Source organism: Daucus carota, chromosome 5 (genome assembly GCF_001625215.2).
Source record: "Daucus carota subsp. sativus chromosome 5, DH1 v3.0, whole genome shotgun sequence".
Lineage (NCBI taxonomy): Eukaryota > Viridiplantae > Streptophyta > Magnoliopsida > Apiales > Apiaceae > Daucus > Daucus carota.
Genome location: NC_030385.2, coordinates 36,830,864 through 36,847,985, shown reverse-complemented (window position 1 = coordinate 36,847,985; position 17,122 = coordinate 36,830,864). Strand labels below are relative to the sequence as shown.

Below are 17,122 nucleotides of genomic sequence, written 5' to 3'. Positions count from 1 at the left end.
GTTTTGTAATATTAATAATTTACATTATTTCTGTCCTGCATTTCTAGTAATGTAATATTAATAATTTGTCCCGTATATTTGTGATATATCTAAGTGTTATTTTGTCGTGCAACAAATTCAATTCGTTGCAGGACAATGACAATGAGTTCAGTGCCAATCATAGCAGTGTCCAACTACATCTTTGTTTTGTATGCAATTATTATTTTTATTTGTTAGGATTTCGGTGATTGAACACCAATATTATGGAATTATTATTTTATGTTATGCAAGATTTAGAAGTACTGCTTGTTGTTCATCGATTTAAAAGTGCAGGACAGGATAGGGAGAGAAAACAAACGTGCAGGACAATATATATGCAGCCGTTGGATGTTTAATGATTGGATGGCCAGGATTAGGTCTCTACAGTCTCCAAATAATCCAGTCTCCATAGAACTTTCTTTTATATATATATATATATATATATATATATATATATATATTATATTCGTGAAATATGCTATATATAAATTAGTGATATGTTATGTACAAATTAGTGATTTATGTAATTAAAAATAGTGATAAAAAATTGTCCAGAAACTGGTTTTTAGTTTTTAGGCTAATTTGGTTTCTGTTGGAGTGGTACTATATATATATATATATATATATATATATATATATATATATATATATATAGAGAGAGAGAGAGAGAGAGAGAGTAAGGTTCAAGGAAGAACTTTATTATCAAGAGAACTGAGAGATCTAATAGTAACCGTAGATATATTGTAATTGTATTCAAAACTAAAACTGATATATTTAATGGTATTGATGTAATAATCTTCAGTACATTGGGCATGTTGCTTAGAAATTTAAATGTGATCATCAAAGAATCTACTAAACATGGAAGTTTTTGATTACATCTGATTTCATACAAATCAATCAGAATAAACTTTAAAATGGAAATATTAATCAAATTTCTGATTATCAATATATATACAAACACATACAAGAGATACTCTTCTTTTTCATAATCACAGAAGCAAAATAAGAGAGATACAGAAGTTGACAATGGAGAACAGGGAGAAAATTACAAGGTTTGAGGTCTTTCCTATCATTGTTCAAGGATATTTTAAACGATTCTTGTAACTAATCCTTTAGCTAACAACACCTATAATACTAAATCCGATTTTTCGTTTTATTCTGCAGAGTATTTGTTAACTTTTTTTAAGGAGTTCTTCAGAGTATTCTTGAACAAGTCTTACACAGAGTTATTATCCAAGAGAGGAAGGAATATGTTGCACTTTTAGTTGGTTTTTAGTATTTGCGTCTTTGATTGTAAGAATTTTTATCGTAGTAGTTAAATTAAATTTGTATTGTTGCTTTTAGAACGGTGCTTCTTGATGTTGATTATTATGATCAGTAAAGAAAAAAAATTCTTGTTATATTTTTAGTGACGACAGAGTTCTAACTCAAGAGGCATCCAAGATGCTTAAGAGTATCTTGTGGAATATTTCTATATCTCTCTGGTAATACAATATTCAATGTGGAAGAACACAACTTTCCAGATGTCTACGCTAATAACGTTTTTGGTGAAGCGGTCCCATATATCTTCTTTGTAGCATATAAAAATAAATCAGCAGTTGAGTTGTGGAATCCAATTACTAACAAATTATTCATTACTAAAATGAAATATAATAAATTAAGGTTTTCATTTATTTAAAACACTTAAGAGAATCTTCTGACAAATAATATTTCCTAAATCAATATTTGTGTATTAGATTTCTTTTAAAAACACTCTTGAAATAATATAATAATAATGTATGTAAAAGATTCTATTAAGCATTTGTCATTGAAATATACTGATTACTTAATAATTCTTTTATAATAATAGAAATTGAGATTCTAAAAAATGTTCGGTGCAATACAGTAGAATAATGTATAATAAGATACATCTCAATATTTAGTAGAATTACTACATATTATAATATGCTGATATTCTAATATATGTACATTTAAAGATTCTTGTAAGAGTTCGGTAGAACAGATACTTATTTGCAAGGTTATAAGCCATATTTGTCAAAAAAAAGATTCTTGTAAAAAATTTATATTTTATTACCCTTTTAATTATAGAAATACATTTAATAATAGATTCTAGTATATATTATAAAATATAATCGGGTTATCAGTTTGCTAAGGATATATTTTGATATGAATTCTATCAATATGAAATTGAGATTCTTTAAAATGTTCGCTCAAATATCGTAATGATATATAGTAGAATTTTTAAATATTTTTTATAAAATTAACATAAAATATCTGTTATAAGTAATATAAAAAGTATTAATACAATGAACTATATTTAAGTAATTTTTTTTTAAAGAATCTCATAATTCTATTATTGAAATAGGATACTAACTTAATTATATTTTAATGAGCACTTTATAGAATTCCTAATAAAGAAAAACATATAAGTGAATATATTAAACAATCTTCATTTTGATTCTAATATATCTTAATATTTAGTTGCATAACTCCATATTATAATATGCTGAGATTCTAATATATGTACATTTAAAGATTCTTGTAAAATTTATATATTTTATTTTTTATATTTTACTTTTAATTATAAAAATAACATTTAGTAATAGATTCTAGTATATATTATAAAATATAATTGGGTTATCAGTTTGCTAAGGATATATTTTGATGTGGATTTTATCGATATGACATTGAGATTCTTTAAAATGTTCGCTCAAATATCGTAGAATGATATATAGCAAATTTTTAAATCTTTTTAATAAAATTGACATAAAATATCTATTATAAGTAATATAAAAAAATATTAATACAATAAACTATATTTAAGTAATTGTTTTTAAGAATCTCACAATTCTATTATTGAAGTAGAATACTAACTTAATTTATATTCAAAGAGCACTTTATGAAACTCCTAATAAGAAAAACATATGATTGAATATATTAAACAATCTTCATTTTGATTCAGTAGATTTTGCAAGTTAGTCTTGTAACTAAATATCTATACAACATTTTAAAAAATCTTTATTAGAAAACTAAATATTTATACAATTTTTAAAAGAATCTTTAATAAAAAATAAAGTATAGATTTAGCAAACATGACATTGTTGTATTTTTTTTAAAGTTAAATCATGTTATAATCTTATCTTAAATTAAATTTTTTATTTAAAAATGTATTTTAAAGAATCTCAACTTCAATTATTATAATAAAATTCTCAAATAATTTGATATTTCAACAATATTATGTAGAATCGTAGAATAGAAATTTATTTAAATATTTAAAAAAATTCAATTTTTATTTCAAATTTTATAGTAAATTTCTCATGCTAATTATGTGAATAAAAATTTTCATAATATTTTAAAGAATATCTGATGATTAAATATTTTCATCATGGTGAATCTTTTGAAAATTTGAAATTTGAAATTCAAATTTTAATATACATTAAATGCTCTAGTTGATTGATTCAGATATGGAGAATATAAAAAAGGAAAATAATTGATTGTATATCTTATTATTTATGTTAACAAAATCATGTGTATATATGATCATAAATGAATATTTCCCCAAAAGATTTATTATCATATGTGTCCGATTATGCCCTTTGTTGAATTGCTAATAAATATTTACTAAATCTCCTAATTATACTAGCCATTGGATTAGAATGACTGATCTACGGTAGATAGCTAGTTCTCTCGGTTCTCTCGATAAAAAAGTTCTCTTAGGATCTTACTCCTATATATATGATAAAAAAGTTCTCTTAGGATCTTACTCCTATATATATATATAGAGTCTTACTCCAATAGAAACCTTCTTATCCTAAAAACTAAAAACCAAGCTGGAATATCACTAAATTCTAAAGCAAATATCACTAAATTCTTAAACAACCCCATCTCGACTTCCATCTTCACCAACTCCACCTCCATCTTCACCAATCCCACCTCCACATCCGCCGCTGCCACCACCTCTGTCGTCGCCTCCTCCACAATCACCACCACCTCTATGCCGCCCACCCCCTCCATAACCACCACCTCCATCTCCACCTCCATAACAACACAATCTCGACCTCCATCTTCACTAGCCCCATCTTGGTCGTTGCTTCAACCTCCTTCAGCTCCGTTCATACTTCGTTCTTCACCACGGCTCCACTTCAAAACGCGGCGGAGCCGCCACTATTCCGGCAACGCTCCATCCCCTTACTTCAAGCAGCCCAAACCTCCGCTATAATCATCCTTCCTCCATCTCCACCTTCACCTCCACCATCTCCACCACCGTCACCACCATATGAATCGAAAATGTGAACAGATCTGGAGATTTTGAACAGTTTCTGGAACATATCTAGAAATTCTGGGCGGTTTCTGCCTGTTTTCACTAATTCCTGCAACACATATCACTAAATCCTAAAGAGAACATCACTAAATTGTACTGAGAATATCACTAACTTATATTGGTTTCTAGTTTTTATTTTAAGAGTGGTTTCTATTTGATCATGAGCCTATATATATACTAGTATTTAAGCCCGCGTTGCTGGGCCTTAAAGTTCGTAAATTCTCTATAAAAATAAATTATTATCTTATATTTGGATGATAATTTTAATAAAGCTAAATAATTAATTTGTATATGTAATTTTTTTTGTGTAGTTTTACTATATAAGAAATTATTTTTTATTAAATTTCTCCGGCTATACCGAGCGGCGGCCCCTCACACTTTAATCGAATATTTTATGATCAAAATAATTTATATTTAAATAATTTATAATCAATAATGATTTATATATATTTGTAGTTCAAGAAGACAATAACCGTAATAGAAGTCCATTGAAAACACAAGTCAAATTCAACAAAAATTATTGTATAATTTGAATATTTATAAAGGTCGGTTCTTAAATAAAATTCATTTGTGTTCAAAATTATATAATTATCTTTTAGTATATAAAAATCCTTTTTATCAAAAACTCATCGACCTCGCCGAGCGGCGACATCTCACACTTTAGTCGATTATTTTAAAATGAAAATATATAATGCAATAATTTATTAATATATAAAGTATAATCTCTTTTTAGTATATAAAAAGCCTTTATTTCAAGTACTCCTCGGCGTCGCCGAGCGGTGACGCCTCGTATTTTAGTCAAATAATTTAAATTTAAAAAAACTTGTAAGTAATAATAAATTATATATTCGTAGTTTCAAGGAAAAGGTATAATGTAATAAATTTTTTTTGATAAAATAAAAATCACATTCAGAAAAAATTATTGTGTAATTTCAATATTTGTAAACTTTGATTCTTAAATAAAATTCATTCAATTTTGACAATTGCATAATATCATTTAATATATAAAAATTTATTTTCATCAAGTACTCATCGCCGTCGCCGAACGGTGAGCCTCACACTTTAATCGAATATTTTATAATCAAAATAATATACATTGTTGATCGACACATCACATTTTAATGAAATATTGATATTTTAAAATTTTATAATCAATAATCATTTACATACAGTTCATATTTCCAAGAAACAATATAATGTAATAAAAATCTCTGGTAAAATAAAAATAAAAATCAACAAAAAAATATTGTATAATTTAAATATTTATAAAAGTTGGTGATTGAATCAAATTCATTTATGTTCAAGAAGTAAATAATATCTTTTAGTATATAAAAGGTCATTTTTTATCGAGTTTTCTCGCCGCCGCCGCCCTCGCACTTTGATCGAATATTTTTATGATCAAAATGATTTATATAGCTAAGCAACGCCTGCTACTTCGGTCAAATAATTTATATTTAAAAATTTATAATCAATAACGATTCACATATATTTTGTAATTTCAAGAAAACAATAATGTAAAAGATCAAAATCAACAAAATATATATTGTATATTGTATAATATTAGAAAGTATAATGTAATAATTTATATTTTAGTATATAAAATATAATATCGTTTAGTATATAAAAAGCCTTTTTATCAAGTACTCCTCGTATTTTAGTCAAATAATTTATATTTCAAAATTTTATAAAAATAATAATTTATGTATATATCGTAGTTCAAGAAAAAAGTATATTGTAATATCAGTTCATTGATAAAAACAAAAATTATTGTATAGTCTGAATATTTTAAAGTTTGATTTTTTAATAAAATTCATTTATGTATGATAATTACATAATATCTTTTAATTTGTAAAAATTAATTTTTTTTATCAAAGACTGATCGTTGTCGCCGAGTGACGCCTCACACTTGAATACTCGGTTAAACTTTTTTTTTTTACAAAAAAGAATCCATTCATTAATCAAAAGTCATACAACATCTATAAATAATCGAAATTAGACGGACGCTGAATTATATTGCTGTTTTATACTATTAAAAGTCAAAACCCACCGCTAAAGAGGGAGAGAGTATTTATTTTTATAAACTCGTGTTCGTTTAATATATTCTATTAGGTTTATATTTTCTTCAAATTTCAATTTTATATTATATAATATGTACAAAAACAAAATTAAAGTAATAGATTTACTTCTGAAAAATCCATGCTTTCATTGATTTGTTGGTATCTTAAGGCCTCCGCAACAAACCTTCAAACCTTCAAAGCAAGACAATATTTTTTTTCTATTTGCCTCAACTTGTCAAGTGAACTCATTAAGCAGGTATTAAAGTACATGAAAACACTTGAATGACAAAATATTAAAAATCCCAAGTCCTTGCCTAAAGTCCAACGAACTTGTCTATATCTTACATCTTCAGAATATATTTTTACCTGGTAAAGTTCCAACCTCCCAGTGTGATTGTGTGAACCACACCATGAAAGACTACATACTGCATGTCAGTTAGAGTGCAAAGTTTATCAAATAGAAGCTTAGGTCGGTCCTTTGACCTCATAGTTATCACAGTGTAGTCCTTCTCAATGCAATTACCAATAGTCACATGTGGTCTTGAACTCTTCTCAACATTTTTACCATCTCTAGAACTTTCAGTTATTTCGTAGTCCCGATCAGCAAACATAATTTGATGTAGTCTTCTCTCCCTGTGCGTGACACCAGGTGGTGAAAGGGTCATCTTTGCCATCTTCAAGTCACTACTTCCTTTAAGAACATTTCAAAGGAGCTCCTTGATTTTGAGAGCCTTTTTGGGTCTTCAATAGTACATCCAGTTGAGTCATCAGTGACATGAACCACATCTGCAGCTCTAGCATTGTGCGTCCATATCACGGCATTCACCACATTACAGTGAAGGTCAGTTAGAAATGCACACACTTCAGACAGTAGAGCAGGTCTGTCCATTCCAGCTAATTCAATTGCGGTGTGATTTTGAGAAGGCATCAATCCCACCGACCCTCTTAAATGAGACACGAAAAAAGTGTCACTTTCAAGTGTCTGCAGAAATCATAGCACCAAACTATTCAATAATTTGTAACGGAACTACTAATGAAGCACAGGATAAGAAAAGGCAACAAATAATTGTTAGCCTAGGTCACTGATATTGGGTTTCCACTTAACAGTATGTTGTTATGCTTGCTAATTTTATATAAAGCCCAAGATGCTTAAAAATTCCAACATTAATTTCCAGTAATGTGATCTTATAAATCGCAACTCCAAAAGTTTTATTAATAATTATTATTAAGAGTCCCCTGCTAATAGGAGGAGGTAGTTAAGATATTTCAATACACTCAACTACTTCTTAGCTATTAAACCATACTTCATCATGTTTCGGGTTAAACAAAAAAATCAAATAAGCAATTACTTGAGTAAAATGAAAATACAATCAACAAAGGGATTGTTTACCTCTTGAATATATCTGATGACTTCTAGGTCTTTAATCTTATAGCTGTCCCGATCAATCACATGAAACACTGTAACATATAATAAATTCCGTAAGACTCGAGAGAAAAGCAATTCATTTCCCTACTAAATTATTACAATAATTATTTAAATTTGAAAAGTTCAGCAAGCTGATACCATCCATAAACCATCCAAATCATGTGATCCGCAGTCACAAAATCAAAATTCTCCGCAAGCTGAAAGGTTCTGCGCAGTCACAAAATCAAAATCATGAACAGCATAGCTTACATTCGTCAGCAGGAAGACTTGCAGCAAAGTCATCATAACTTAAAGCTGGATCGCCCACCTTTTCAAAAACAACTTGCTTTTGTTTCTCTTCAATCGAAAACAACAAATCTGAAGGTTCTCTTCGCCTTCAGATCCAGGAACCTTAGTTTGCAGTCATCATGCACAGCCATCCCAGAAGCAGCGTTGGCTTGTGAAATGGACCATAATACTCATTAAACAGTATGAGTATTATTTTACAGCCTGCAATAAATTTAAAAAATGCTATTTAAGATTTCTAATTAACTAAATTTCGGCAAAAGCATTTAGATTCAAATGACAAACTTAGTAAGCAAACATGGAAGATGAGTATATTTTATCTATGTTTAAGTATGACCACCCCTACCACCTCGAGACTCAACAAATAAAATTTTTGAAGCTGTAATGGACTAAAAAATGTAGAATTTGAGAAATAACATCAACGCTATCCGTAAAACTCATTAGCTTTATCTTTGCTAAAAAAAATTACAAATGCAATGATTTGTACAATTTGGTAACTAATATTTTAACTAAAACACATCAAGAAGTATACCTGGAAAAAAATTTTACTTAGCTTTTTCTGTGAGACAGATCCTCAAAAGCTTTTTCGGCAAACTTCTAACTGCAAAATAAGTTCGAATTAATAGATAATTGGTAATGCTACATATAAAACTAATAAAATGAAAATGCTAGGAATATAAATCAGAGATGCATGATACACAAAATAAATAATGAGAGGGCTAAGAAGAGGAGATAAAACTCATGTATAAACCCTAACTTGAATTCTTGGATTATGTGTATTCTTGGGTTTTGATATTCAATTTCAAAAGCAGAGTAAGTAAGCATCGGACAGAAGCTATATAGATATACAGTAGTTATAGTTTGGGGATTCAAATTCAAAATTAAGCTTAAAAAGAAAGCTTCCTATATAATATTGAAGCTTCCTAGTGGAATTATTCAAGAGCTAGGGAAGAGATACCCAATATAGTTTTTAATCCTGTTTCGGCAATAGCACATAATACTCTGGCATCTCCTCTTTAATATTAGTGAAATTCAAATTCTCACCAGCATCAGCAGTCTAGCAAATAGCTCCAGGAACAGCAGGAATAGCAGCTTGAACCCCTGTTCCAATAAGCATCAGGAATTTGGCTACTCACCTGATTAGTTCCGCCAAGAGCAGGAGTGGAGTATTCTGCATAATCAGCTAATGCCGCTTCCTCTTCTTCTTCCTTTGCCTCTTCAAGTTTTCTGTAGGAAAAAAAAGTCAACCTGCAAGATGCAAGATAGATGGTTTGGGTGAGTTTTCACTTGCAACAACCTTCACAAAAAAATGGCTAAGATCCAAGGATCTTTTACAAACTACATACAATCTATGCTCTCGATAAAACCATCCTTGCTAAAATCCAGAAGAGACAACCGATGACACCACGCATCTGTAAGACCATCCTTGCTAAAATCCAGAAGAGACAATCAATGTTGTGTTTCCCTTTGTTATTTGCAGATACCAATGTCTACATATCACATAAGTGAATCAATGTCACAAAAGGCAACACAAAATCCCTAAACAAAATAGGCAAATATATTTAAGCGCCGCTTCTTTGATGGGCTGTAGACAGTTTACCATCATTGGGAAAGAAAATAGGCAAATATATTTAAAAGAGCAATCAAGTAAAATCAATAAAAAAATTGTACATATATATAAAGCCAAAACAAATTCTTAAACAAAATAAAGAGCAAGCTCAGCGATTAAATGCTAACTAACGTAATGATCAATTCTTGGATCGGTCAAAATGAGGAGACGGGGCTCACTAAACGATGTCTGCAACTGATTAGTAAAAGTATCAGGAATGTGAAGTCCAGCAATAGCATTGACACCCGTGTACCGAGCAATAACAATGACTCTGGCTGCCATCTGAAGCTTCTCCCATGTCTTCCCAAATTGATAATATAAATACCAACTAACTGAAATACACTTAATCAAGCCAACACGATAAACTATCTAATCACTCTATATCCTACTAAGATCAACACAGATATACAACACATTTAATCAATATCAACACAGATATACAACTCTTGCAAAGAAAATGTTTCAGCAATAAATTAAAAACTCCCATGCTATCTTTACTCAAGTATACATATATGAGGGATATAATTGCCGGTCAGATGTCAAAAAATCTTCATTCTATGGTTTATCTTATTGGTGTTGAGGTTTCAACACAGCAAGGTTTCAGTTTTTAGTAATAAAAGTTAGTTTCTTTCTCAGGCAAACACAAACCAACCAAATCAAAAGTTATGAAAACAAAATGAACTACGTAGTGCATACCACCATGTAAATTTCTACTGATAATCATACGAAGTACTGTACCTTGCAAAATGAATAAACTTTTACAGGGCATATAAGAAACTTGTTCAGGATTAGTCCAGTTCTCCAGAATGGCCGGTTTGCCATGTTTCCCATGCACCTTATTGTCTGTAAACACCAGGTGTAGCATTAGTTTGTTCCAAATACAAAGAAGTGTCATCTTATCAAAGGTCTGCAGATTTTCAGTAAAAACAGACTAAAATAATGAACATGCACCATTTGACTTTGTATCTGCTACAGATTTTTACATGGCTGAATCAGATTCATCTTAAAGAAATATATGTGCACTTAATGAGGTTGATCTTTCTTTATTATAATTTAAGCATCTGATTTTCCAAGTAAATGTATAACCAATAGTGCATTATCTCCTAATAGTGCAGCAGCAAAAGCTGTCTCTCGTCCAGCACCAACAATAATTAAATTGTTTACCAATCCTGTAGTATAAATTAACGATCAAGTCACTGATCCAAATCAACAATCACAAACTTGCGGCACAAACTAATCTTAAAACATCACGCGCACTGATTACTTTATTAAGGATATTTTTACTTACATTGTAATCCACATCTTTTATATTGGCATACATTTTTCATCAATGCATTATTTTTTAATAGTGCAGCTGCAAATGCTGCCTCTCGTCCAGCACCAACAATTAAATTGTTTAACAATCCTGTAGTGTAGATTAACGATCAAGTCACTCATCCATCATAAATAAGTCCAACTCCTTGAACCAATTACAAAATAAGATCCCTGAGACATAAATATATATAAGCATATACAATATAATCAACTTGCTAATCAATACCCACATATTCAGATACAAAAGTTACCTGAATAGTGATATATTCATCGATCTTGTTCTTTTGGACAACTCATCAAACAGTTTCCGGACAAAATTCAACTGCAATAAATAGATAAAAATTGAATGATAAAACAATATAAGTTTTAAATGGATATCTGCCAAAGTAACATTTCAGAAATAGTGTAATATTTTCATACCCTGAATCATAGAAGCCAAGAATCGTCATTACCTGAAATCTGGAAAGAGACGATGTAATCAGAAACAAAAGTACCCTGTAGTAACATACATAAAAGTAAAAGTCCATCACATCGATTATTATATAAAAGGAATAATTGAAGATAGCCAATCAATGAATCAAACAAAATGGATGATAAACTAAATCATGTAGTAACAAACATAAAATGATACATACAGAAGGATAAAATTATCAAACCTTTCCTCTGAGACAAATCATCGAGCACTTTATCTGCCAGCAACCTATGCCAGAATTTAATAAACCGTTAATCATTTGTTAAAAATAGAAGTGGATATAGCCTAAGAATGTAGGTTACGATTTTCATGATCAGTATACAAAATCTCACGAATTAAAGCCTAAAAAGAGGAGAAGAAACACCAGGATTGTATTGATCGTCTCCCTGTAAACCAAAATGAATACACAGTCATACAAAGTTTACAAAAGAGAACAAAGCAGCCTGAATTAATAGTGAACATTATCTACGGACGGCCAAAGATAGAGTAATGGGAAGAGAAATAGAAAGTGTACCTGGAAGTAGCTTTGAAAAATTGAAAATAGATATTTGAAATCAAAGCTTCTCGCAGAAGTTTGGTAAGAGGAGAGGAGTATCAGCTTGTGGACACTTGACCCAGCGTAAACGAAGCGGTGGCATTTTTGTAATAAGGTGGAACTTTGAGGTGAAAGAATTAGGCCATGTGTCACTGTACTAAACACGCAACAGACACTATAATATAAAGATATATATATATATATATATATATATATATATATATATATATATTACACACACACATATACATACACGTGTGTGTGGATTTGAATGGATGTAGTGGCATATTGGGATTATATTTTCTATTTCTAAGATTTACAAAAAAATTAATTAATAAAACTTTTCTTACATTCTTATATTTTTCGTATTTTATTGTGCAACCGCAGTTATGGATGAATTTTTTTTGAGAAAATGCATGAAGTTTTTTTTTTTGAAAGCAAAATAAGACATTAATATAACTCCGAGTTTAACACATCGATGAGAAACAAAGTTAATCTGTTGTTAATCACAATCTCAAAAGATAAACAAAGTGATGAAAGCATCCTCAAAATAAATATACATCTAATCCCACTTGTATAAAACAACTCAATGATGTGATCTTAAAAGAAAAAATAAAGGCATATGTCCCTTTTATTTCTTATCAAATGAATTAGACATGGAGATTAAGAAATATGTATAAAATAATAGAAAAGGAAAGAAAAAGAGGTGAAGTGATGAGACCCATTGATTTTTAATGTATAAAAAGAAGACATTTAATGTATAAAAAGAAGACAGTGGAGTAAAAATTGTGTGAAAAGGAGAGTAAAATGGAAAAGTGATTGATCCATTAACTATTTTTAGTAAGTTTTGAAATGTAAAGATTTGGATGAGTCACCCTAAAAAGGAAGTGTGAAGAAAAATGGGTCTGACAGGGGGAGTATAAGAATGGGTCAAATCACTAACACTGCAGCAAATAGACCGGCAAATTTTCATACGACATGAAAACGACACGAAAATTTGGTGTTTGTGTTTGTACTAGTACACGAACATGACGTACGCGAATGAGATGTAATGTCGGTTTGGTGTTTACTCTTCAGGTACCTGACACGACACGAGGTACACAAAATAAATATAATTTTATAATTTAAATATTATAAAAATGTATGTTTATAATATATTATATATATATTCTTTCAACATAATGCATACTTTATAATATTGTAAATATAAATGGTTTAATTTTATATATTTCATATAATTTTGTAAAAAATTTATCTAGGAATTTAATATTTACATTAATTTATATATTTATTTATATTTACACAAAACATGCACGAAAACGATATTAAATACGCATAAAAACGACACAAAGCATGCACAAGAATGACACGAAAGTGCGTAAACCCTAAACACTAAATACAATAAATTGATCTTGTATTTGATTTTTAAGAGCAAGTCCAACAGTGTCCTAGTTGAAGCCCTAAATATAATATAAAAAATTATGTCCTAGTAGTTTAGGACATATTCAACCAACTTCAACTCCAACAATGTGCCTTATTTTCTCTATTCGTTTAATATTTTATTATTAAAAGTTCACTTTCATCATTAAAACATCATAGAAAGTAGAGAGAGAAAGAGAGTATAGATAGAAATTTATTATAAAATATGGGATAGGGCAAGGAGAGAGAGTGCCTCAAAAATAGGGCTTGAAGGAGTTGTCCTAGTGATATAAGGCATCACTAGGACATTGTTGGAGCAGCTTTCTTTATCAAATGCCCTAAATTTTAACTTAGGACAACAATTTGAGGCACTCTTGGACTTGCTCTAAGTACATGACACGACACGAGAGAGATACTGTACGAACGAAATGGTCAACAAAACAAAGTGATAGAAAAGTCATGTGTTCAAAACATCAAATTAGTTAATTGCTTGCTTGCTTCCTCTGGGTCAAGGCAAGGCCGTTCAGTCCTCTCCTTTAAGTCCAGTCGTCGCTGAGGCCTCATCAACAAACCCCTCTTCACTTTTTCTCCATTTCTCCATTTCACTCCTTTGCTTCTCCACTCAGCTGCTCAAAAGATCCCAGTTTTACACAGTAATTTTCTCCACCTACCTTTTTTTTTATCTACTTTATTGCTATGTATTTTGTTATGCTTTTTGTTATTGGTATGGCTTCTTTTTGTTGATTCAAGACTACCCTTTTGTGGATACATGATTTCTGAGGTGGGTTTTTAGCTTCTTGAAAAAGTTGAGATTTTTATCATGTGGGTTATGTGGACTTCTGTTGTTGAGGTGAAAGATCTAGTGAATTTTATATGATTGGGGTTGTTTTGGGTGTTATTTAGATCATCTCTGGTGTTATTTTGCTTATAATTTCTTGTGTTTGCGGTTTTGGATGTTAAATTGTGTGAATTTGACTGAATAATTTGATGATCTGGTTAATGTATATGTATGTATGCACTATAATTGTTTAGATTAGAGGAAAATTAAGGCTTTCCACTACTAAGGATGTTTTGAGGTGTGATTAAAATATTCTTTGTACTTCTTTAGTTGTTGACTGTTGAGTGAACTTGTTGCAGTTTGTATGATCTCTTAGTTACCGTTCCAGCTTTTTTGCTTTCTAGGTAAAATGAAATTGAGATGTGTCATGTGTGGCCTGTATGATGAACTTCTTTTCTTTCGTTGGAAACTACTTGTATATAGTAAACATATTAGACGCATGTCTTTAGTAGAAAATTTTGTTCTTCATAGGTTCCTAATATGTTTTAAATCTGAGTTTTCTGGAATGAGAATTTAAATTGCTTTTTCTGGTTACAGTGTTTGCCATATGCAGCTCATATCAGAAGCAACAACTAAAGTTCGTGTTTCATCAGTAGATATTTGAAGTAAGATTTTCTGCTTTATGAAGATGGGCTTGAGTAGCAGAAACATTGTTGTTCTTATTGGTATTTCCACCTGGCTGTTTTTGGTTATCGATTTTACCTATGGTGGTCAGAGTGATGTTAACTGCTTAAGATCTTTAAAAAATTCTATGAAAGACCCCTTAAATAGCTTGTACAATTGGAACTTCAATAATAACACTGAAGGCTTCATCTGTAGATTTAATGGGATTGAGTGTTGGCATGAAAATGAGAACAGGGTTTTAAATATAAAGCTTTCAGATATGGGACTGAAAGGCGAGTTCCCACGTGGTATTGTAGATTGTTCGTCAGTGACAGGAGTAGATCTTTCAAGTAATGAGCTCAGTGGAAGTATTCCATCAGATATCTCTAAAATCCTTGGGTTTGTGACCAATCTTGATCTCTCCTCCAACTTATTAGCTGGAACAATCCCAACAAACCTTGCAAATTGTACATATCTAAATATTCTTAGGTTGGACAAAAACCAGTTGTCAGGTCAGATTCCTCCTGAATTTGCTAATCTCAACCGAATAAAGACATTTACTGTGACAGGCAATCGCTTGACTGGACCAGTTCCGCCGTTCAGGGTTAGCATTACAGCTGATAGTTATTCAGGTAATCCAGGGCTCTGCGGGAAACCTTTGGCCGATTGTAAAGGCTCTTCAAAGAAAAATAATACTGGAGTCATTGCTGCAGCAGCTGTTGGTGGAGTGGTTTTTGCAGCATTACTAGTTGGTGTAAGTTTGTTATTCTTTTGCCGGAGGGTGGTTAGAAAGAAGGATGATGATCCAGATGGAAATAAATGGACAAAGAGTCTCAAAGGTGCAAAACGAATCCAGGTAATCTTATTAAGATCTTTAACGTAATTTTATTCCGAGTGAATTTGATTTATTTTCATTCTGTATTTGAGTGCTTAGTATAAAGAGATAAGGTATTTGTATGTGTGTGTGTTTATTTCTTTTAAGCACTTGATCATATTTTCATTGAGTTATTTATATTTTCTAATTTTCAGCTTTCTATGTTCGAGAAGTCTGTTTCAAAAATGAGATTGAGTGATCTCATGAAGGCTACTAACAGCTTCAACAAGGATAATATAATTGGGACAGGAAGAACAGGGACTGTATACAAAGCATTGCTTGAAGATGGCACTTCACTGATGGTGAAAAGGTTGCAAGATACTCAACACTCAGAGAAAGAATTCGAGGCAGAGATGGCAACTCTGGGAAAAGTAAAACACCGCAACTTGGTTCCACTTCTAGGTTTTTGCATGGCTAAGAAGGAAAGGCTACTGATTTATAAATACATGCCAAACGGTACTTTATATGATAAGTTGCATCTTGTCGGTGATGGTGATACAGTTTTAGACTGGCCTCTAAGGCTCAGAATTGGTATTCAGGCAGCTAAAGGCTTTGCATGGCTCCATCATACTTGCAATCCCCGCATCATACACCGAAACATAAGCTCTAAATGCATCTTGCTAGATGTTGATTACGAGCCTAAAATTACCGATTTTGGTCTAGCGAGGCTCATGAATCCAGTTGACACCCATTTGAGTACTTTTGTGAATGGTGAGTTTGGGGATCTGGGTTATGTTGCTCCTGAGTATGCCCGGACCCTGGTGGCGACGCTAAAAGGTGACATCTACAGTTTTGGAGTAGTGCTTCTGGAATTGGTAACTGGTGAGAGATCCACTTATATTGCTAAAGCCCCTGAAAGCTTCAAGGGAAGCTTGGTGGAATGGGTTACAGAATTATCTAAAGAATCCAAGCTTCAAGATGCCATTGACAAGCCCTTGCTTGGAAAAGGTTGTGATGGTGAGCTTTTCCAATTTCTTAAGGTTGCATGTAATTGTGTGATTCCAGGTCCAAAAGAGAGGCCAACTATGTTTGAAGTGTACCAGCTTCTTCGAGCTATTGGGCAGAAATACAATTTTACATCAGAAGATGATATAATGCTGCTATCAGATTCTGGTGGTGATGCTGACTTAGAGGAACTTATTGTTTCCAGAGAAGTCAGAGGAAAACAATAGGTAAGAGTAAAGGAGAGATAGCATAAGAGTCTCCACCTAATTTGTGTAATTATGTGTTACTTCTGTTTCTTTTATCAATGTTTATATTAGTGCGTAATATAACCATTTTATGTGGTGTATCATATCTATTTTGTATTGGCTGAACTACTGGTGAAGCAACTATTTTGGCTCAGTTTGTT

At 31.1% G+C, this 17,122-nt stretch overlaps 2 protein-coding genes across 2 annotated transcripts; one reads left to right on the top strand and one right to left on the bottom strand.

The window, feature by feature from the left end:
• Positions 1–6,674: 6,674 nt before the first annotated feature.
• LOC108221689 (ACT domain-containing protein ACR6-like) lies at positions 6,675–9,998 on the bottom strand. Its single transcript, XM_064094025.1, is given in 8 exon segments — positions 6,675–7,120; positions 7,123–7,378; positions 7,787–7,854; positions 7,961–7,972; positions 8,072–8,196; positions 9,109–9,164; positions 9,244–9,334; positions 9,901–9,998. Coding segments are annotated over 8 exon segments (1,068 nt in total). The 3' UTR covers positions 6,675–6,758.
• Positions 9,999–13,880: 3,882 nt separating this feature from the next.
• On the top strand, positions 13,881–17,115 carry LOC108223387 (probably inactive leucine-rich repeat receptor-like protein kinase At5g48380). The gene is made up of 3 exons (XM_017397619.2): positions 13,881–14,109; positions 14,832–15,753; positions 15,927–17,115. Exons 2-3 carry the CDS (start codon positions 14,917–14,919, stop codon positions 16,941–16,943), a joined length of 1,854 nt encoding a protein of 617 aa, XP_017253108.1. The 5' UTR covers positions 13,881–14,109; positions 14,832–14,916; the 3' UTR covers positions 16,944–17,115.
• The last annotated feature ends 7 nt before the right edge of the window (positions 17,116–17,122 follow it).

Bases quoted from the DNA above. Each gene is read 5' to 3' on its own strand.
- LOC108223387 (XM_017397619.2), top strand. From the start codon at position 14,917: ATGAAGATGGGCTTGAGTAGCAGAAACATTGTTGTTCTTATTGGTATT. The intron at 15,754-15,926 runs GTAATCTTATTA...TCTAATTTTCAG, and splicing joins AAGGTGCAAAACGAATCCAG to CTTTCTATGTTCGAGAAGTC.